At 36.4% G+C, this 24,238-nt stretch overlaps 1 protein-coding gene across 2 annotated transcripts in view; it reads left to right on the top strand.

Annotated features, from left to right (window-relative positions):
- Nucleotides 1-24,238, top strand: part of LOC140323789 (uncharacterized) — a 135,704-nt gene that overhangs the window by 41,220 nt on the left and 70,246 nt on the right. For both annotated transcript variants that reach the window (XR_011919442.1, XM_072401148.1), the window contains exons 4-8: nt 3,778-4,134; nt 5,701-6,066; nt 14,079-14,246; nt 19,345-19,545; nt 19,928-20,028. Coding sequence is in view for 1 of the 2 variants with exons in the window: in XM_072401148.1 (XP_072257249.1) it covers nt 3,778-4,134; nt 5,701-6,066; nt 14,079-14,246; nt 19,345-19,545; nt 19,928-20,028 (1,193 nt within the window). In the remaining variant the exon portion in view is untranslated. The remainder of the gene's footprint in view (nt 1-3,777; nt 4,135-5,700; nt 6,067-14,078; nt 14,247-19,344; nt 19,546-19,927; nt 20,029-24,238) is intronic.

Here is a 24,238-nt window from a genome sequence, read left to right as displayed (position 1 = left end):
GTTGAAATTCACTGGCTAAACTTTGAATATATAGAACAATAATGGATTCTGATCACTTTTTTGGTTTACTGTTTTCTAATAAACTTTTTACAATAAAACTAGATAAAAATGTTTTACATGAATTGACTGTTTTTTTCTACTAAACAAGGTTCTAAACTTTCGGATCAAAAATTATTGGTTTAAATAGCCAATCATATAAATATATTGGTTCCCTACAGGACTATCCTACTGTCTACAGTGCCTGGAATATTCCCTTATGCCACCTTCCTGGAACCCATAGAGCTTACCTTGCCACTATATGGGGTGTTTGACTTCCTTTATTATTATTATGCAATGGGGTTGATTCTAATTGGATTAAAGACAGGAGGCAGAGTCTGTTTTATATCAGTAGACATGTTAAGCCATAACATATACATAATGTCTGCACCATATATTTGAACTTATCTGAGCCTAATTGTTTTTCCCATTTCCTAGTAAACATTTTTAAACTCTTGCGTGGGGCACATAACTCCTTAAAACCCCTTAACCAGCTTCTGAGGCACTGAAAGTTTGTTAATCAGCACAGATCTAAGTTTAAAAGAGGACAATTTCTTTCCTTCTTTTAGGAAACCAATGGTTGTTTAACAAATGAAAAAGACACTGGATGGATGAAACCTTCAAGTATTTGCAGGCTTTGACCCACCTTCCCCTATATCTCGGTTTTGATCTTTGAAATTGTGCATTATAGTGAACAATTTTGAGGGATGGAAGGGATAGAGTCATCAACCATGGAACCTGGATTCTTTTCCACATTAAAGCACTCCAATTTCCTGAATCTTTCGGACAGTGTTTCTCAATCAGGGTTCTGTGGAACCGTAGGGTTCCTGCATAGGTTGCTAGGTGTTCCTCGTGCAATAAGTAATTTGTGACTCTCAGGTCAGATTAACTGATACCAATGATCTTTTTTGCCAATAGTCAGAAATCAAGAGGATTTTCCTAGTGACTACCAATCAAATGTACTGTGTTGTGGTTATAGTAATTATAAAAGGGGTTCCCCGAAAAATTGTTCAAAAAGGTTGAGAAACACTGGTTTAGGACATTGTCCAACATATGAGTTTTTATGGACATATGAAGCTTTCAACTAGACAAAGAAAGATTCTATTACAAACCTTTTATATGATCACAATTTATTTGAAGGACGTATCCCCTGGAAGCACCATACTGCCAGCAGTTAAATATCAATTTATATGTCTTTTGTACCATGCTGGTATCATAGAAAGGAAAGACTTAAAGCTATAAAAGCTTTAAAAATAAAAATAAAATAACAAATGTCAGATTGAAATACCAGTAAATCAATGAATCCAAATGAGGGGATGGGTTTATTTGATAGGGTCAGACACATTGGCAGTGGAGTGGATTTTTGGTTGTGAGCTTATCTCTAATCATTACTGAACAAACCTTATTTCCAAGGTGTAAAGACCAACCCAGCATTTGAATATCTTCACTCAGCACAATATTGCGTGCTGCTTATCAGGTGAAGTGCTTGTTATTTTATCTATGTGTCACGAAGAAGGTTATTTGCAGAAAGCAGCTGCTTATACAACTGTCAACGTACTTGAAATGTATTTATATATGACTTCTATGAAACCATGCTTTTCATTTATTAAAGTGTCTGGAACTAAAGTCGTCTAAAGACTGAATAAAAACAATCAAACTTGCACTTGAAAATTCAAATGACATTTGTGAAGGAAAGCTTGAATTTGATTGGTAGCATTATTCAGGCCTATAGTCCCTGGTGTGCTGGTTTGATTTCACTACATACTGAAAAATAAAACCATGAACCATTATTATCAATCTTTAGTTTAGGTTAAATTAAATTTTGATCATTGTTTATCTTACTTATATATTCTATACATATACATAAAGACGAATAACCCCAATGGTAATCAGGACGCCACATCCCTTAACAACAACAAATTAAAAAGAATAGGAAGGGCTTACAGTTGTCATTATTATAGATAGAATTTTGAAGACAAACATTCTCATTAAATACATAATTGCATTTCAAGATATTAACCAAGATGGTAATATTTGTGGGATCAATACAAGTAGGCCCGACACGTTTCGCATGTACACAGTTTTTTTTCTAGAGGAAGAAGTATTGATCATCTTGCTAAATACACTTGAAGTAAGATTGGTTTCCAAGCCAGGGCTTTAATCACAATAAGATGCAGCTTTGAAGTCACCACCCCCTAAAGATACGGAATATGCAACTCTAAACCCTCTGGACTGAGATAAACGATCAGTTCCGTCATTTGATTGTTTGCTCAGAAGTAAATTCTGCAAAATGTTAAAAAGTAATGATTACCATTACAGGGAGATTGTTCAGTTCTGAATTTACTATGAGGGATAGTGTCGAAGATTAAATTATGTATTGCAGCCCAAGCAGTTTTTTTGGTATTTGAAAGCACACGAAAGGGAACTATTTGATTTTTAAGTATTCGTGTTGGAACTTTTTCACCAATATGGTGTGGTAAAGAAAGATATATATAGAAAGAAAATATTGACATGTCTCCTGGTTCTTTAAATTAACAAGAGTTTAATTTTAGACATCATGTTTGAGGCCTACAGTTCTAGAAAATTTAGTTGTCATTACTTATTGTTTTCAGGGCCCTATAATGCTTCTATTTTCCTTATAGTAACATTTATAGTTATATTAAATGATTCATATGCATTATGCGGGCTGATAATAAAGTAGTGAATCTGACAATCCCTAAAACATTTCCTGGTAAGGATTCTTCCAAGTCCACGTGTGTCATTGGCAGTAATTGACTCTCTACTAGGGAATGTTTCAGGGAATGTTAGAATCACTACTTTATGAATAGACCCCTAAATGTTAACATATTTTTGAAGGTTTTTTTAGCATGTTTGTGAATTTGTCAGTGGGCAACCCAACAAAAGCACTATAAGAATCCATATCAACGGGATTTGATGGGTAAGGCAGCATATATAAGATATAAGTTTGAGATGTTATCAAGTTCATTCTGATTTTTTGAGGGCCAAATAAACCCTGTTTACACTAGTTGTAAGTTTAACCAGCAACATTAATACATAATTTGTATTATTTTTAATACAATAAAAGTTTTATGGGTGGTGGTGTTGTATTTTAAATGTGCTTCATGTCTAAAGGTGCGTACACACTTCCAATTTTTATCGTTCCAATCGAACGACAAACGATCGATTGGGCAAAAAATCGTTCGTAAAAAATGAACCAACGACGCCGACGAACGAGGAAAGTCGCTGGAAACGAACGACCGGACCGACGGATCGGATTGGACGACGATCGTTGAACATCGTTCGTGTGTACGGTCGTTCGTTGATCGTCCATGTTCAGAGCATGCGTGATGAACGAACGTCCGTCACTTTCCTGTCGTGCACATAGTTCCTCTATCGCTCAAACGATCGTATCTATTGTGTGTACAATATCTACGAACGATCGTGTCGTTAACTCTATGTGCAGGATCGGTGCTATACGATCGTTCGTATATATCGTGCATGAACGTTCGTCGTTCGTTTTCCAACGATAATAATTGGAAGTGTGTACGTAGCTTAACAATCTTAAGAATAACTTTTGCTCAGGAACTAATGTAAGCTTTTATAATAATTCAAACTTTTAAACTGTCTGTGGTGTTATTATATTGACATAAGTGGTATGAAGGCCCAGCAAAACATTGGTTATTAAAAAAAAAAAAAAAACTGAACTGACTATTTTTTTTAACTTTTGCTTTTTTTTTCTAGTTTATACAAGTGAAAGACAAAGTTATGCATCTCGTGCAAACTTGCCTAGAGGTACACTTCCAAATGTTTCCAAGCAGCCTGTGCCAAGTGAGGCCTCCAGTGATGAAGAACCTGATACAACTCGGGATGACATACAGTGTGCAGTATCCCTAGGTGATGGCACCATTCATGCAGCAACCAACACTGAGGAATGTAACAACTCCACTCTGTTAATCACTGTTCCTGAAATTATAAGGTGCTCAAAAGCTGAGGAAACAGAAATACATTTCAGTTTTGTAACCACAGAACATGATCAGCACCAGGAAGTGATACCACATGATGAAGATGCCAGCAGATGCACCACCCTAAAGAGTCCAGGTACAGATTTGGATATATATTTATGCTTATTTACCAAGGAAAAGCTGAAGTGCAATAACCCATACCGATTGTTCTGTTTGCAGACATTTTCTTTTTTGTTTTTACTGTGAGATACTAAATATTATATACTCTTTTTAACTCCAGCCTTATATATGTACACATTGGATGCAGTATAAAATTAGTTATACAGGATTTTTGTTAAATGTTGCTTTGTTTTTATACACTTATTGTTTCCTTTTAAGCTAGCTATGATCTGAGCTATGATCAGAGGCTTTGTAATACTATTAAAAGGTAAAAAAATAGTTCTGTAGTAAAAAGTATTGTGGCATAGCGAGGAAGTTCCAAGCAGGACATTGTTGTTTATGTGGTTTGCTTAGAAGCTCAGCTTCTTCTCCCAGCAGTGGTTTAGAAACCTTCCACTCCTTTATTCTATAATGTAAACACAAAGCAGTAAAGTCCTGTACCTTAGATTGTTTCCAGTGACAGGGGAACAAACAAGTGCTGTTCACACAATGGTGTCCCGATCTATGGAGAGGGGAGGGGGGAGATTGAGGTAGAAGCACCTCGCTGTGCTCTTCTCCATAGGAAAGTACAGTGGTTGTCCCTGCTCGGTTGTTCATTGATCTGCCAGGACAAATCAATGAACGACGTCAAAGGACCACTGTAAATATGCTAGCTTTCCATCCAAGATGATCACGGTCCTTCATGTCAGATCAGACATCTAGTGTGGGTACATAGCTTAACTCTGTGAGGGGAGCAGAGCTTAAGCTACGTACACACGGCAGATTTTTATCGCCCGATAATCGGCATCGGCCAATTATCGGGCGAAAATCTTCCGTGTGTACAGTCGGTGTCGTCCATCGTCCGGACGACCGACCTGCCGGATCCACGGACGATGGACAACAGCCGATCATAATGAAAGGGAAGGGGAGAGCGCGCAGCAGGGTGCCGCTCCGTCGCTCTCCCCCCTCCCCTCTCCATAGAGCATGAACGGTGCTGTATGTACAGCATCGTTCATGCATCTTGCAGCCCCTTGTCGTTGGAAAGGATCGTGAAAGATCCTTTCCAACGACAAAAATTGCAAGTGTGTACGCAGCTTTAGAATCTCTGACAATTACTGCAATTCTTCTGTTGTAAATTATAAGGATTATTTGCTCTAAAGTTTTATTATGTAAGGGTATCATCTGTAATGTAACTGAATGAATTCTTAATAATTGAATTCAAAATAAGCTTGGGGCCATACATACAGATATTTGCCATGTGTCAGAAGCCTACAACTTAAACTTTAATAACATTACCCTATTATAAATAATCTGATCTCTTGTATCTATCTTTTACGTTACAATAGATCACATATAATGATCATGTATTTCGGGATGGTTAGTAGACTTAGCCCTTATTTATGAAGTATGAAATTAAGTTTTTATAAATAGTATTCCAAGCTTGTTGGCTAGAAGAAGACATGGATTTGGGCAACAGCTAAAACAAAGATCTTTTTTTTTGCATGTATTTATTTTATGCTACTATTGGTGATATATGACCTTTCCCGTGTATTGTCTTTTCCAGATTTATCTGACAGAGCTTCCAGTTGCAGCAGCATCTACAAATCTTTCAGTGCATCATTTTCCCATCTGCACTCATCATTGTCATCCTTGTCTTCCAAGTCTGTGGAAATATTTAATAATTCCTCCAGCATTGCTTTTACATCTAATGACAGAAAATCGCCCCAAGCAGCAAGTGGATGCGGTAGCAGCGTCCTGGGTCCTGGCCTACACAGTAAGAGCTGTTGTGGTAACGCCGACATTTACCAAACCTCTTCATATTCAGTGAGAAAATATTCACAGGCTTCAGACTTTTCTCCTATTGACAAAATGTGGCATGACCATTTTCTAAGTCACTGGCCAGTTCTTCCGCCAATCTCTCCACAAAGAGGTTAATACATGTTTATTTTTTTCCTTCTTTCTGATTCCATATGGGTTTGTTCACAGGCCTTTGCTTGTGTGTGTTTGAATACTTGCTTGCCTTGACTGCTGTGAGGGAATTGTTCCGCTAACGCTGGCCATCGTCAAATCAATGGCTGCACGTAACAACAAAAAGTGCCTCAGATGTAGTGGTTTCCACAGGTCCTTTGTTAAGCTTTTGTCAAGCATTTTTGAACCTAATAAATAATGTCAAAAGCTTCTATCATGGCCAAAAATGTTCCTTTTCAAACATTTCTAATAGTATTTTTGTTCTGTCATGTCTCCCAGTGTTGCAAAGAATTTGTGCCGCACAATAGGAATGTGCTGTATCGCGTGCCGCTCAGGGCATTGTGCGTTTTTTTTTGTGGTGATCTTGACTCAGCAGCTACATTGTTCTAAATAAGTTTCACTTTGTTAAACTTATTAATGCCTAACAATTTCTAATTGCATGATGTACAGTCCTGTCCAGCGGCACACTTATCTGTTTTGCTTGTGTGTGGTAAGGGTTTGTGAAGGTCATCCGAAAGTAAGTTTTTTGGGATAATGTTGTTAATATTGAGAATCGGATTTTATATCATGTTATAGGGCTAGAGTTATAAAACAGGAATTCTGACATTTTCTCAAAAAATCCCTTGTGAAAATCAATTATTAGCCTGTTTCCCTGTTTTATACCTAGAGCCCTAACAGTCCTAAAAAAGCATGCAGTGAACTTAGCTGGTATTGTGTATAACAAGAAACTATGGTTTGCACAGTAGTGGTACAATGGTACACAGTAGTTGTTAATATAATATATTAAGATATGTTATATATGAGTGCTATAAAGGTTGTAAGCAGCTTCTTCTTATATACCAAATTCTGGTATCAGTTTAGTTCTCATTTACTATACTTTAAACCCCCGAGGCAGACACAACAATGAAATGGCATTTCACAAGGCTTAGCCATGAAGTCAGAGAAAGTCAAGTGTCAGTAGGAAAGCGAAATTAAATTAAAGGGACAAACATATGGCTTTTCTGGCACAAAAAGGTAATAGGAGACATATTGGGCACTCCTCTTTTAAGTAACACTTTACAAGTGGAAAGCAGAATACACAATCACCTCCTTCTGTTTGATTCCAAAGCAGCTGTGTCAGTCTTGTTACTTTATGTCGTTTTGTAATATAAAATCAATTTTTTAATGATCATAACAGTATCCCAGTATGATTGACCTGGTTATCTTTATTTATCAATAAACAGAACTCTTAGTTTAGCATTTAGGGAAATCCAAATAAGATGTAGTCTTTCGGACTAATTGATAAATAGAAATGACCAAAGTTTGTCTGCTTTAGGAATTCAAAGAAGGTCTTTAAAAAAGGATTTTAGTCGTGAAACACCTTAAGTCCTACATACAACACTGAACTGCATTGTTCCACAGAATATGTGAAAAACCACACATCAGCCTAGAAACAGTATAGGATATATATATATAAAACCTTTTTGTGGAGTTTTTTTTATAACAGCAGATCTTCCATTTTAAAGGTCTGCTTTAAGGTGGTTAACATAAATGCTGATTAGTGGGTTAGGAGTCTTTAACTATTGCTCTTCATTGAACTGGCAAAATTTAAATTAGTTTGGGTTTGGAAAGAAGTAACCCCCTCTCGGTTCTTTAATAATGTTTAATCCTTGTCAACAGTTGGTTAATTTGGAAACACTTTCTATCCTTTGTATCTAGGTGGAGACGTCCTCAGAGCACATGTTTTACAAGCTTTATATAATATGCTCCTTATCTTTTATACTCTAGATCACCCATTCTCAGCCAGGGTTCCACCAGAGGTTGCTAGAGGTTCCTTGAACTGTAGCTGATTGACCTCCTATTTGATGATGCCTCCACAGTTCTGCATAGTTTAACACCACATGGTGGAGCCAGTTTATTGAGTCTTTTGATGTTTTTCGGGCATCTATAAAAATTGTATTTTAGCTACTACGTTAAAGGGTCATTCTTTCCACTAGCCAGCAATTTAGGAGTTTTTTTCCCATTGAACCCCCACCTAAAAAAATAATATTTAATGAAATGTGTAAAAGAACATCCTAATTAAATATATAGAGATGCTGTTTAGGAAAGATTACAAGCATGCTCATGGGATAGAAGAATCCTTTATTGTTCTTTAACAGTTAAAGTTATTTAAGGTTAATTGAACAGCAACTCTCAAAGAACAAAAAAGTTTAGACCTGTCCAGTTACTGAATTAAATATGAAGTATCAGACTTCTGTTATACTGCATAATCTTCTACCTCTGTGGCTTTTGTTTGTAGACGTGCAATGTGAATTTGATAAAAAGTTTAGAAAGTCTGATGACAACTCTGTCCTGTCACTTTCTGCTGTATGTACAGGATGGTAAATGGTACACACCAAAAAATGCAAGTGGTTACAGTGTTTTATAGTTATACCCTGCTTACAAATCAAAATAAAACAAAGTTTTTGCCTTAGAGATCCTTAAAGTGGAAATAAACTAATCCCGCCACAGATCTCTTCGATTGGGTCCCACGCCATCCTGCTATCTGCCTTCATCCCCGCACTGTTATCTTCGTCTTTCTTGTTTCGCCTACTATCTACATTACACGATTTTGCACTGTGCAGGTGCAAGATTGGGTAATATAGCCTGCTGTAAGGCAGATAGAGGGGAGTGCTGATCTCACTGTGCATGTGTGAGATCAACATTTTTACCCTCAATGTAATATAATGTCCCTTCTGCATATGCCCGAGGTCAGGCTTGCACAGAAGGAGCAGCCAGGAGCCTCCTGGGATGTGTGACTCAGGTATACCAGGAGGCAGTGGGCTCCCATTCTGCCTTGTTCACCATGGCAATTAAGACAAACGGGAAGTTGATTCAACCTTTTTTTTTTAAAAATGGGTGTTGCACAGAAAAAAAAAGAATACCATTTTTTACCCTACAAGGGTTGTCTACAATTTCATGTAAACAAAAAATTAATATTTGTACATGTTATTGTATTGTACCTGCACCCTTACATTAATAGTCAAAGGACATGCTCCCGCCAGTGCATTGCATTAAAACATTTCCATGCATAAATGCAGGAATGAATTCCTGGTGCACTAAGCTTCAACTCATATTTAATGATCAATGCTCCTTACCAATGCACTGTTATTGAAATGAATGAGCTGCCAAACTCAACGTATGGCAGAACCACTGTGGTTGACCAGTTCTGAACTGTGCAAAGCTCTGGTTATCATTGAAATAAATGAAAGTAGTTATAGTTACTTTGTGCACAGATATTTGTGCAGAGCAGTTTTTAAAATCCTTCAACTCAGGGTGTCTGTTCAAATACTATTTCCATAGGACTGCTTTTAAACAGTTTTACAAGTGTTGTAAAAGGGTTGTCCAGCAGCTTTAAATGCAGATATCCCATAATGTATTGTGACCAGTACTCCGCAAACGCTGCCAACTGCCTAACAAATGCTTGTAAACCCCAAAACTGCTAGTGGGTTTTCCGGTGGGGCAGTTAACCATGTGGTTGGCAAATGGCAGTCTGACGTTGATTAATTCTGGTGATGGGATGACACAAAAACACATTTGACATGCACCCCATTGTGTGTAATGTAAAGTAAAAATGTTGTTGTAATGTGTAAATGTAGACCAAAATGTGTTTCAGTAAGTAATAAACATAAACAATACACAGACCTGGAATTTGCATTACATTATATTAGTTTAAATTGTTTTGAAATACTTGATTGCACTGGTGCATTTGAACTCTCTTAGGACAGCGGGATTTGTCTCATAAAGTATTTGTGTCAGTCAGCAATCCATGAACAGCTTATTTAAAAGCATGGAAATGTGTCACTTTGCAAGAGCTCCAAATATCTATCTAGAAAGTGCTGTCGCATTGCAGTTTTTACACAGTATAGTCGCAGCCACAAAAAGAATGAATAGGCACTTTTAAGATTTTTATGAAACTCATCTAAAAGCACAATAAAAGCATCAATATTTATTTCCATACTAAAATTAAAGTCATCATTTCCTAAAATATTTCAAAGAGTCCAAATAATACTCATTCATTTATCTGTCACTAGAAACAATCACAAAAGATTCTTTTCAGTGACAATCATCTGATATCCATTGGAGGTCTGTACGAGGCCTAAGGCAAAATCTCATGTATGGGTGCAAATATTTATTTTCCTCTTTTATATCTTCCTTTCTATCTTTTATATATGTACAGTGGCTCAGAGGCTAGCACTCTGGCCTTTGCAACGCTGGGACCCAGGTTTCACTCTCAACCAGGTCACTATCTGCATGGAGCTTGTAGGTTCTCCCTGTTTGTGTGGGTTTCCTCCAGGTACTCCGGTTTCCTCCCACATTTCAAAAACATGCAGTTAGGTTAAATAGATCCCCCCAAAAAATGACATTAAACTGTATTAATGACATCTAACTATAGTAGGGAACTTAGGTTGTAAGCCCCTTTGGGGGACAATTAGTGGCATGACTACGAACTTTGTAAAGCGCTGCGTAATATGTCTGCGCTACATAAATACTGCCAAACAGATTTGTAGTTTAGTCCATCTAATTGTAAGATTTGCACAGCCCTTCTACACAATATGGGAAAAGGATTTACTAATTCTCCACTGCAATTTCACTTTCACCGGTCAGCTCTCAACTTCGACTTTGTTACAGATTATTTTACTATATTGTTATTCTGCCCTCTTCTCCTATCTGCACAATTCTTGCACTTCAACAAACCTGATTGGCTTTTAAAACTGGTTTTCCCTTCGTCCTTAGACCTGTATTGTACAGGGACTGAAACAGGCTGCAAATGTAGCTATATTCACTGCTTGCATTCAAAAATATACATTTATTAAGATCTGCATTATTAGCCTTTTATATCTGTCTAGCTTCCAACTTTAAAGTATATCTGTATTACAGATAACTTTTAATAAATATAATCGTTATACAAGTGTAAAATTAAGACAAATATACACTTGTATTTAGGCAATAAGCATTTTACATGTTATGGTTTTTTTTTGTTTTAATTATTTGAATGCAGTGGCCATGTTGTCACTTGGAAAGTTATATTGTATGAACCCAATTGTGTGATTTTTATCACTGGTGGTATGCACATGGTCTGCGAGTCCTTGTTGACCCATTTGAACTTTCTTTTAGCATCATCTTTAGAGTGTAACTGTCCTTGACAATGAGAGTGGCCTTATCATTGTCTGCTCCCTATACCGTAGTGTTAAATAGTGTTCACATGGGGGAGTTGGCCAGAGTCAGGAAACAAAGTAGTGTGTTGTTGTGAGTGACTTTGCCTGAGTTTCCCTTTTGATTCTGAGAATGATACACTTCAATAGAAAATGACAGACATTTTGACAGGTGCAATATGCTTTGAACTGTCTTGCCACATAGCGCTTTTGTCTTGAATTTTCCCAGCAGAGTGGCTCATCTCTTTGAGATGTTGCTGTGCATAATGTTTGCTTTTCATCGAATTTGATAACACCCTCCTACTTCTTTTCTGATCACAAATGAGAATTGAAGCATGAAATAGATGAAATCTGTTTCAAATTTTAGTCTTCAAATTTCAAAGAAACCAGTAGTAATACTTTTAGTTTTCCTAACTTTTTTTAATAAAAGAAACCAAAAACTAATAGCTAAGAATTGGTAAGTATCATAAATAAGATGCTTTGATGATGGCAATCATGGGAATTACCAATACTTTATAAAAACTACACTGGGATAGTTTTACATTGTTGGGGAGGATATCAGCCACATCCAGTGACTGAGTAGTTTTGGGGGAATGGCTAAAATTATTTGTACATTGTTTATTCTACCTGCCCCAGCTTCCCTAAAATGTTCACTGTGTAGTCTACTGGGTGCTACATACTTATTTCACCAAAAGCCCTCTGGTTGGTTATGTGCATGTGCAGAAGTGTTTTGTTTTATGCAAATGCGAAATACCATTGGAAGGAACAGTTGATGGACCTTCCAAAGATGACAAGGGACATCCTTCTTGGAACAAACTAAAGAGGAAGAAGAGCCCTACCATGTGAAGAGGTTGTAGAGCGTTCAGCAGGCTGTACAGCAGAGGTCTCAGATGAATGAATTAATTGTAAAACCTAAAGGGAGGGGGGAGCATGATGCTTAAAAGGTACCTCTAATAATGCTGGCCAACCATACATAGATTTTCTTCTGATGATAGCCATCTGTTTATTACACACCCCCACTAGATGCCATACTCCCTCTGTCACTAACCATGAACAAATAGGAAGATTACAAGGTCAGAATCCTTTACCTGAATATTTGTTCTGGATCAGTGACTAAATGTATTCCTGCGCCAAGGTCAGCTTATCAGTCAGGCATTGCAGAAGAAGTCTGCAATGGCATTTCCAAGTTGCTTTCCTTTTAGCATAGCTGGTGATCATCAGTAGCCCACGGAGCTGCTAGTCTTAAGCAGGTTGAAACATTTCTGTGACTGGTCATCCATACATTTATTTTTTTAATTTCAAATAAAAAAATGTACACCAGTTGTTTAACTTGTGAGACATGTCTGGATGTATACTTATAGATTATTTATGGACAGGCATATTTTAAAGTTAGATTTAACAGTTCATGGGTCAAAAAGGTGCCAGCTATGGATTTAAGTGTAACTAATTTCACAGCAGAATTACCTATTTAACCATTGCCAAAAATTTAATAAAACATAAAATTTTGATTTAATTTTTTTGCTTAAAAATATTCAGAACTTTATGCTGTGTTCTGTCTCACAGGAGCCAGCTCTGCACTCCCCTCTTCCCTGTATAAATAAATAGACTGTCAGTCAGTTCTTATCAGGGCAAGATATTCCACCAAACTTCCCTAGCTAGAAGCCAAACAGGAAGAATTAACCTTATGCTGCTTGCATGGGCTTTTAGCTTTTTAGCAATTTGCAGTATATGGTTAATTTCCATTTATTTGCAACTGATATTTGGCTTGTTGTTAGCTGTGAACAGGAGTGATTGACAGGCTACATAATTATATAGAAGGGGGGCGCAGGTGCTGGGAGCTATCTGTACTGTGTGGGAATGGAGACACTGAAAGTGAGATTATTTTATGAATGGGACCGCTAAGACATTATAAAGGTATTCTTACACACCTACTACTGAAAAGGGACATTCTGAGTTCAGGTACACTTTAAAATGTATTTAGGAGGTTTTGTTTAATTCATTTAGAGTAGTTTAGTGTAATTTTTTATGTCAAATATAGGCAAATGTTTCGGCAAACTAGAGAAGAAGGTATGGCAGTAATATCATTTATTTATGTTGTATCATGTGATTTATATTTCCCAAGCATACCAATATGAACCGCAACCAGTCATAACAGCGTATACCTGTTGTGGGTTTTTATTGATTTCTTTATTTTTGTTTGTTTCAATCAGTTTTTATTGAATTTTCAGAAAAAAAGAACAAATAAACATAACAAAAAATCACACATACAACACATATAGCATATAAAACATAACAGTATAGGCTTCGTGTTAACAGAAGTAAATAACCAGAAAGCTGCATATACCCGGAAAAATATAACAAAAAAAACATAATAGTTCAAAGGGGGCCGTATAGCACATATTGAACCTGTACAAAAACAGCTACATATCCGCTAGCGGGATTTCTTCATTTTTATCAGTAGTAGACAATGCAACATATTCTAATATGGAGCATGTGGAGTAATGCCTAAAGCAGAACTGAGACCAGACTATGGGAATTTTTTTTTATTTTATTACTAACAAGCAGTTAGCTTTCAATCAAGCTGTCAGTGAGATCTGTAGCTGTAGCTTCTTTTAGAACCGAGCAAACCTGTTCAAGCTAATGCATATATATACAGTATGTAAATATATATATATATATATATATATATATATATATAACTGTTTCATTTAAAAAAACACAACTATGGCATACAACACAGTATACTTTGTATTTAAAACTTTGTATTTAAAAATGCATTTATCTGTCTGTTTGTTCACAGCATTCTCAGAATCCAGCAAAACTGTAGGACAATCTTCAGTGCCTGAATTCACTGACAATGACCAGGATGCTTTTGATGAGCTGGAAATGTTGGCTCCACACACCGGGTCATCACAGTCTTTGGAAAATGCACATAGTGAGTCTTGTGCAGACTGCTCATCGGATTCAGGTGTGCTTCCTACTACTAAATTTTATATTTATATTTCACAGTTCTCTTTTTATGTTATAATGTAAGTCAAAACTAAATGTTTTATGAGTGATAAACAAACTATTACCTTTCTTTTACTTTTCAATTTATATTCCCATGATAGGCGCTGGACGAAGAAGGACGTGGACGATCAGCGGGACCAGGTAAGGCATCTTGTGATCCGGGAAAAATCTCGGGGTTAACCATCCTTGCAATTTTTTTTTGCCCGATCGAAGGTCGGGCTTAACGGCAAGGAGGTTAATGAATATACAAATGACAAACTTCGTTATTTCACCAACACACTTATTTACTGTGTAGGATTAAAGATATATGGAAGAAGTTTTATCCCAGTTTATTTTAAAATTCAGACTTCAGAAAGAGAATAGAAGACTGAAACATGCTGAGTAATACAATCTACTGGCTAAGTAGTCACTGGGACAAAACCATTTGGATAAAAGAAACAAAAAATGGTAATCAGAAAACAAAAATGTTGCTATATGGGTGTGTTCCCCAATCTGGCATTATTGCCTGATGAAGGGGGATTTTGCTAGTGTGTTCCCTAATCTGGGGTTTTTACTAGATGTAACAGGATTTTGTTGAACTCTCAAAAAGCAAAAGAAGTATTTTTGTTGTTGCACAATAAATTGTGCACTTTCCTATCAAATGTTTTTTGTTACTCTCTACATTCTTTTATTCAATATTGGCTGTGGAAGCCTGTTGATGGTGACCATTCAGAGTGGCCTCAGAGTCAATGTGCTGACCTTGGACTATCTGACTTCCCAATGTGTCCCTGTCCTTCTCTTGTGGGCTCCTGGTCCTCCATCGGTCCTTGTTTTCCAGACACTATCCTTTGTACACAGAACTCCTGGGGGCAATGGTGCGCTGGGATGGTGCATCTAGCCTCCTGAGACTTAGGGGAGGGCTTGCTAATGGTGAATACCAATACTAATAAATAGTGAGTTTGGAGTCTGCATGTCAATTAGGACATTCTGTGTCCAAAGAAACGTAATGTGGCACAAAACAGGTCAAACACATCTTATAAACTGCCGTGCACCCAGCTTAGTGAAAGTTAATAAGACTTTGAAGATTGGAGCTTCAGGTGGGTTTCAATCTCATGTAAAATAAAAAAAAAAAAAACCCATGGACACTTACCCTATGTCAAGGATCCAATAGGATAAGGAAGCATAGGAATTGGTTTTACATTATGTCAGAGTATTGCAGTTCTTAAACCAACACTCGGTTGTTTAAGGCACATTTAGGACCACAATATGTTCCCTTTAAAGAAAAGCATCTTATTTTATGAAAGTGCAGTACGAGATGACAAAAATACAGAAGAAGTTGGTGTATTTGGATATTGCATAGATAGACAATGCTACCTAAGCCTCTCATTAGAAGTAATGGTTTATTGTGTTCCTGTTACCTTCTGCACTAATATCAACTGCTCATAAATGTGAATAAGCAGTTACCTTGTGTTCCTGTGAACTAAAGAATAGATGGAGCTTCTTGTCCTCATGTGAGGCTAACTGCTTATTACTAAATGTATTAGACTTTGCAGAGAGTGAATTCATTTGTATAGCTTATGTTACGTTTTGCAGCACTGAGACACCTGAAATAAGTGATAGAAGCACAGATATTTTTTATAAGCAGTTTTGTCTGCTACTGCTTAATATTTTTGTTCACTGTTCTTTATATCACTTAATCATGGTATTAGATGTTAATAGCATAAAAAAGTGCAATTGAGTACACCAACATAGAAGGCCACCTTTAGATTGAAGCCTTAACAGCAAACATTCCAGTGGTAACTATCATGTTAAAGAAGGCATTTTTCATTGTGGGGTGGAGAACAAAGCAACTGTGGCCCTAGAGGTGCAAGCAAACATGGTAACTTACATGCTTGACAAAGTTATTTCGACAGGTGATGTCCCTTTTGCAGTAAAACATGCTCACTTGTCTAATTGCTACCTCAGCATGTGCAGCTCAACTTCCATTGCCGTTATTCCTGCCAGATCAAAGCTTCTCTTCTGGCTACCAGAATCGAATTAACTCCTGAGCTTCTGCATGGGAGTCAAATCATCCTGGCTCAGCCAATCAAGATGGCCAAAGATATAAACAAGGAAGAGAAGAAAGAAGAAGGAGGTATGTATGATGTAAGGAGGCCAGGTAAGTGTAAAAAGGGTTTAGTTCTGCTTTAATAAAAAGAGGATAACTCCTGGGATGCCATGTTTCCAAACACTTAAAGTAAGATCAATATTGGGACATTTAAAACCCTTTAGAAAGTTAGGAATTATTTTTAATCAGATTATGTATTTGAACTGAAAAAAACTTTTAGATGAGCAGGATGATTTCCTGCTGTTTTCTCAGCTTTTACTCACAAAATCAGCAGATCTGCCAACCACTCCAGTTTTTTTAAGACAGTGGCTGTCTTCCTTAAGGGATAAATATGAGTTACAAACAGGGTAATTCATAGGTGGTATTCAACATCTTACTAGTGTACAAATCAAACAACAGTAGATTGACTACTTTATGGCTTAGCTCTTACAGGGCATTTCTTAGGAATAATGATTTGGTACAAATATAGCCATCCAAAGCTTTATCATTCTGGAACACTGGAGTTTACCAGCCCAACACCTTTGCTGTTCTCAAAAGCCACCAAATAAAAGATTCTTCTATGGCCCCAGCCTTTCACACCGCTGGCCATCTGAGTATTCTTTTGCACACAACCCTGCACAGCAATTGCACATTGCACTGACGGTACAAAACGGTACCACAAAAAAGCTGCCTTTTTCTAGCAAATATTCTGTAGAAAAAAAACATGATGAGCTAAAGAATCTGCTTGGACAAGCAATGAAATGTCTTCAACATTGCAAAAAGTCCAGTTATTTCGGACAGCACTGATTTGATTTGGGACAGTCTGATTTTTGTTTCAGTAAACCTTCACAGCTTTGTACTGATCATAGCAATGTCAGTGGGTAAGTCCGAATTCGGTAAGCTTGTTTTTCAGTAGGCAGATAGACTATATAAACAGCTACAACAAATATAAATAACAAGCTATGGACAGGCTATACCTTATAATCAATGAGCTGTAAGACCATTTGTAAAGTATAAATTAGAGCAGTCGCCAATGGCTGGTTTTTGGCCAATGTTGACTCCGGACACCACCAGCCATTGTGAATGATCCTAGCCACTGAAGTAATAGCCAGTAGGCCTGTTGTCAAGATATATAGTAGTGATCATTTACATTGTTAACCATCAGTGATTTTTATAGGGTTTAAATGCAACACTGAGCCAGTTGGTAATTTTCAAAGAAGGTTGCGGCTGCAAGTTACGGGTTCACAAATATTGTCTACAATACCAACCAACTCAATACATTATGCTTTTGGGAAAAGAGAGCATATTAAAAACTAAAAAATGAATTTGCACTTATTTTACTTTAACCAAAAAGTTAAAGCTCAAAAAACAAAGGTCTTTTTTCCCGTCCAGCAAATGTTATAGTATTAGATGTTTAACATATAGTCAGTGGTCTACATTTAAAAAATGTAGGATATTTAAAGTAAATTCCAGCAGAAAATTCCAACCTCTGTTGTGACACTATTCTAATAGCTTTATACATCTTGTCTGGAACCTGAAATGCTACACAACCCTAATAATCCTACAACACAAAAAAAATCACTTAGTGAAAGACTGCACTGCCATCGGATTTTATTAGTCAATAATGGTGGTTGAATTGATAGTTACAATAATTTTCAAACAATTAAATATTTTGAAGAAAATGAAGAAAGCAACATCAGCATCATTGTAGTAGCCAGCCAGAGCTGCTGCAGTAATCTGATAGGGAATGATTAGGATTCAGGAGAAAAATGGATTAAAACGTCATGGGGAAACTGTCTACAGCAGTGCTGATACTTTGAGCTCTGAGGATATGGACCAGTAAAAAGAGCAAGCTCTTTGTCCAGATCAGAAGGCTTAGGGAAACCCGGAGATGTATTTAGCTGGATGTACAGGCAATGCCACACACAAGCTCTTACAGTGCATTTACATCTTCTCAAACAAAGTAAAAACTGCACAGGTAACGCCACCTGTACACACAACATTTGGGATTTTCCACATTGAGAGAAACGACCCCAATCTTGACCATGATGATTTATTACTCATCTATATTAGGTTAATTCAATCAAAGTATTGCTGGTTTGTTATAATTACTGAACTTCTTTACTGAAAATAGGAAGGAGAATTCATTATATGTAAAATATTTTTTTGAAATGTATTTCTGAACCAAGAGGTCTGTGCACAAAAACAGGGAAGCAGATTGCAAAAGACTAGTCACTGGTAGGGATGACATTTCTGTTTGGTGCAACTTGGGTTTAACTTTAGGTGTTCATGCCAACTGGGACAACCTCTACTATCTCCCTTAGCAACAGGCTCTCATCAGAGCCCTTCTATAGATTGGTTCCCCATTGTTGATTTACTGTGCCTTTTCCTAACTCTCTTTGTAGAGGTAGTCATTTTAGTAGAGGAGAAGAGCTTTTTCTCATGTCAGAGCTATCCCCTGATAACGGGTGGTCTGATGATTTATTAATGAATTCTCAAGAGGAAAAGGAAAGATTCATAAAGCACAGAACCACCACATAGTGGAAGCAGAAGCAGGGAGATCTTTGCACTTTAGTTCCTCAGATGCAATATCCTTTCTAGCAAGAACTGGGAAGAGCAAACACAGATGAGACATCCCTGAATGTTCATTACAAATCTTGTGGGATGAGCAATTAGAGCTTACAGTGCCTTAGATCTCACGCTGCAGATATACTGCTATAAGGCTTTAGGCACAAGAAAAACACTGATATCTTGAAGGAAGAATTTAAGACAAAGGGTGTATTTTTTAGAATACTGGTAAGTTATAATTCAAATTTCCAGATGTTCTCTATAAGATAGCAAATCTTTACTTTTTGAGGGCAAATACATTTTAACATTGTGGTTTTCAACAACATTCTTTATTATAATGCTAATTAATTGTGATAAAACTTGCATTTGACAATGAAAAAATACAAAAACAAATATTAATGAAGAACTTTATTTTTTTTTCCAGATATTTGCAAATCCTTTGCATCTTTAACCATCGGTTTCTCTGATTCCGAAAAATCACTTGCAGACTTACGACTTTCATTGTTAGATCACACATACCATGAACCTGACAAATATCTGGCGGAAAATTGTTCAACATGGGATGGTAACGTGGTAATGGACTCACAAAGGCAAAAGAAAGAATTTCTAGCTTTTTCTACAAAAGGTATACCATTCTATAGACAGTATAATAATACTTGGTATTTGTTTATATGTGATAAAATGTAATAGGGCAGCAAGTCTGTATACCCTGACACATTTTTTTAATATTGTAACACAGGTGATGAGTTTTCTCCTTGTGGTGATGCTTTAGCTTCCTACACCAGTATCACCATCTCCGTAAGGATAGTACAAAAAAACTACGTTGACAAAAGGAAAAGAAAATGCAGTCGTTATTAGATAAAAGTCTTATATATCATTCTAGTACAAATCCCCGGTTTATACTGTTTTGAATTGTTGAATTTTCTTAGATCATTTATAACAATGATGCTAATATGTATCCTTTATGTGATATTTTTCACCATGCCCATGGCCATTGTTCTTGTCAGGCTCTCTCCATTCCTCCACACCTGGTCTACAGAAAGCAGCCAATACCACAGAAAAATATTTATACACGAAGGAAGATGATCAGCAGCATACCACCACAATGGTAAGTGGAATACAATAACAATTACCAGGATGCAGTATCTGATTTATGATTACAGTATGCCCACTAGTAATAAATACTTTAGGAATAGGAAAACACCTTAATTCTGCCATGTCACTTGGTACAGATATCCATATAAATACTACCTATTTATTAATTATAAATGAACCTGATTATCCTTTATGCTCTATATTAAAAATGCTTTCATTGGCAATCAGCAGGTGCTTGAAAAGAGATGTTAGGTTAAGGCTCTGTTGGTTTGTTATTGAGATAAATGGATTGTTTAATTTACTGTTTATTCTGTATCCTACCAGTTTAGAAATAGAACCGTAATATCTTAAAACTGTAACATGATGGTGATTTAAAAAATACCTTTGTAAGAGACAAAACCCTTTTTCTTCAACATAATAATGTAAGGGTCCTGATTTATTAAAGCTCTCAAAGACTGAAGAAGATAAACTACAAACCTATAATGGATTTAATTAAATTATTTGCTATTATTAGGCAAATGTTTTCAACCCTAGACTGGATATGATAGTCTATCTTCTCCACCTTTGGAGAGCTTTGATAAATCAGGCCCAATGTTTATATAAAATAAAGAAATAATAAAAGAAATTAGAAAAGGCACATATATTATACATGGCCTAAGCATAACCCACAAGAAAACAATAGGAAGCACATAGATTACTTGTAGTTTCAGCAATGTGCTGCAAAAAAATGTATCTGGACCAAAATCACTGTCAAAGAACCAACCGATATTAATAAATGTACCCATTACAAATGAATACAACCCATAAATATTATATTTGCCAAAGTATTTGGGAAAATACATATTTTTTGCAAAATTTCAGGATTATGATAACCTAAATTTTAAACTTATTGCAAAGCTCCTGAATAGTTATTGGTAATGAGTGTAGGGATGAAGGAGGCTTGTGGGAATATGCTACAATTAAAAAAATCATGCAGTCTCATAAATCAAAGTGCTCTATTTATAAAACAATGAAACTGACATTCCCTCAAACATTCCTTTGTGAGAATCTTCCAGGTCCATGTGTTTCAATGGCAGTAACTAACACGGAATGTTTCAGGGAATGTTGGATTCCCTGTTTTATAAACAGAGCCAAAAGTGGTTGTTGAAATTTTTTTCAGCTGCCTGACAATATTTCATGATACAAAGCCAATAACAATATTAATGTCACCAAAACTACTGGGAGTGTTAGATTGGACCTGTGTATGCCCTGGTAAAAAATATTTACCAAGTATTTAATTTTTTTTAAAAAATGAACGGAAAACACTTCTTAACTATAAAACTATATGTTTATTTAATATTATTTTTCAAATTTTAATTGTCCTTACTTATAATGGCAACATCTCATTCATATTTTGGTGCTATTGTAAGAAAGAATTTGCAAAATAATGCCAACAATTTAAGTGTGTCTCAAGTGCAACTCTGTGTGTGTGTGTGTGTCATTATTAAAAATGATGGTAATGCCTAAGGCTATGTTATTTCTGTGCTCAGAAACCTGTGACCATGATGACCAACAATTATATGTGCTAACGCAAAATGATTGGCTTGGCTTGTCAATAAAGGACAAAACAGGCTTTTATTGCCTTTTTAGATCACATTGGACTGTCACAGAAAATTCCCCTGGCTGCTCTCAGAGCTGCGCTTGGTGCTGTCATATAGGCTGGTGAATAATTATTAACAGTTCTCTCTGGAGGTCTCTCCGCAGGGATGCCAGTATGAATAACTGAGGTTACCAGATGGCTTCAGGTCAGCAGGGACAGATGAGTGAATTTTCATTAACTGACAGTTTATTGGATTATGTAATGCAATTACCCATAAAGGTGCCTTCACTATTAGTTATGCTGGTTATTGACCTGTTCATCAATTTAATGATACACACAGTAGGATTTCAGGAAGCGCTTGTATATATGACATATTGAGTTTTTTTGTTACATGGGGTGCCTAAAATTTGCATAAAACATAAATATTATTATAATTTTAAATAAAACAATGCTACGTTATTTTATTATATACATTCAATCCCAAATCAGTGCAAACAATAAATATCTATCTATCTATCTATCTATCTATCTATCTATCTATCTATCTAGCTATCTATCTATCTTTCTATCTATCTATGTATCTATCGCCAATGGTCTGTGTTCTGGGTGACCTCTTGTAGTTTTAGGAAGCACCGATACTACTACATCTGTCCTGATTGTAATAGGAAGTCTTCAATTCAGATATGGGTAGGCTTTTCATCACCTTTCCCCTTCCTACTTTCACCCCACTCTGCTCAGATTCAACAAACAGTTCAGCAATGTCGTCTTTTGACTGCCCAATACACTACCATAAGCCACACCAATGATGTTCTGCAGTGGGGGCTATAGAGTTTGGATGTGCTTATCCTGAAGGGTAGGCCTACACATGTTGGAAGAAAAACTGGGCATCCTGCAGAACCCTTCTCTCCGAACAGCGTTAGGATCCTGCAATACCATTATAGTTGTTAAATTAAATTATGTTTTGTTTTCTACAGAATAGATAAAAACAATCCAGTAGATGTATGTCATGTAATTATTATGAGCTCTTCTTTTCATTTTTTTCTGCATTAAATTGTTCAGACTCCTGCAGAATTTGGAAAAAAGATATGTTTTCCACTCCACGCCTCTATGCCATTGAAATGTGTCCATGTCACGGAAAGGTCAAGCACTGGATAGCCATGCCATAGAACTCTTTTTTACAAAACACTTCAGTCCTAATGCTTTTTCCCAGCCCCCCTTTTATAGCATGACATATTATCCAGCCCACTTTCCCTTCCACTAGTGAAAGCATGCGTTGTTTTGTCTCATGTACATGCAGTGGGTGTAGACAAACAAATAAAAAGTAAACTCAAGAATAGAATTCCACATGGTTCATTGTCATTCTCTGCAGAATTTTATTAATAATATTATATATATATATATATATATATATATATAGCGCCAACATATTACGCAGTACATTAAATAGGGGTTGCAAATGACATATAGATACAGACAGTGACACAGGAAGAGCAGAGGACCCTGTCCTGAAGAGCTTACACTCTTTAAATCTTAATCCACCTTTTAAAATAAAAAATAGAATAAGATGTGGTCTTTGTCATACAATTGCATCTGAAGTAGTGGCATTTTATATTAATATGGTAACATATATAATACATGCATCATCTGAAGGACAAGTAAACCTATACTATATATTTCAGGAAAATAGAGGTACTGAATATAACAAATACATATTGGTGCAACTTAAAGCTAATTTACCAAACCTACATTGAAGGAAGATAAATATAATGTGGTCTGATATGTTATTAGCGGTCAAACTTTTGCCTCTGTCTGTTACGCCTCACCACCCTTTTCAAACTGTCCAGCCCATAAAGGTCAACCTCAAACTCCTACTGTGATCAAGGCAGCACTAATGTTCTTTTAGATGATGGATTGGAGACTTAAGAACATAGATATGAATGCAATAAATGCACAATGTTCGCTCCTCTGCATTCAAATGCTGCATTGAGCTTTATTCTCCCACAAACCTCATTGTAGATCAATTATCACATTTGTTTTTAATGTGCATGTTATAGTATAATTATAGGCACTATTTTTGGGATAAAGTAGTAAAAGAACAGAAATACTTTCAGGATCTTATTGATGTCCGTGTCTCCTTTAGGGAGATCCATGTTCTATATCTGCCCTGACCACCAATATCACTGGAAATGGGAGAGAATGAGAGTAAATCAATTTTTATCAGTTGCTTAAAGAACTGTAATACCTGAGAAATCATTCACTTCTTAAAGGGAGTTTCCACACAGTGAAGCAATATTATGCCACTTTCTGTTGAGTCTACCAGACAGAAAGTGACAGGAAAGCTCCATAATGAGAAAATAACTTCAGTGTTAACTTACTTACTTTCTTACTTTCAATATTACTTTACTTAAGCTACGTACACACTTCCAATTATTATCGTTGGAAAACGAACGACGAACGTTCATGCACGATATATACGAACGATCGTATAGCACCGATCCTGCACATAGAGTTAACGACACGATCGTTCGTAGATATTGTACACACAATAGATACGATCGTTTGAGCGATAGAGGAACTATGTGCACGACAGGAAAGTGAACGGACGTTCGTTCATCACGCATGCTCTGAACATGGACGATCAACG

This window comes from Pyxicephalus adspersus, chromosome 2 (genome assembly GCF_032062135.1).
Source record: "Pyxicephalus adspersus chromosome 2, UCB_Pads_2.0, whole genome shotgun sequence".
Lineage (NCBI taxonomy): Eukaryota > Metazoa > Chordata > Amphibia > Anura > Pyxicephalidae > Pyxicephalus > Pyxicephalus adspersus.
This window is presented reverse-complemented; position numbering and strand designations above follow the sequence as displayed.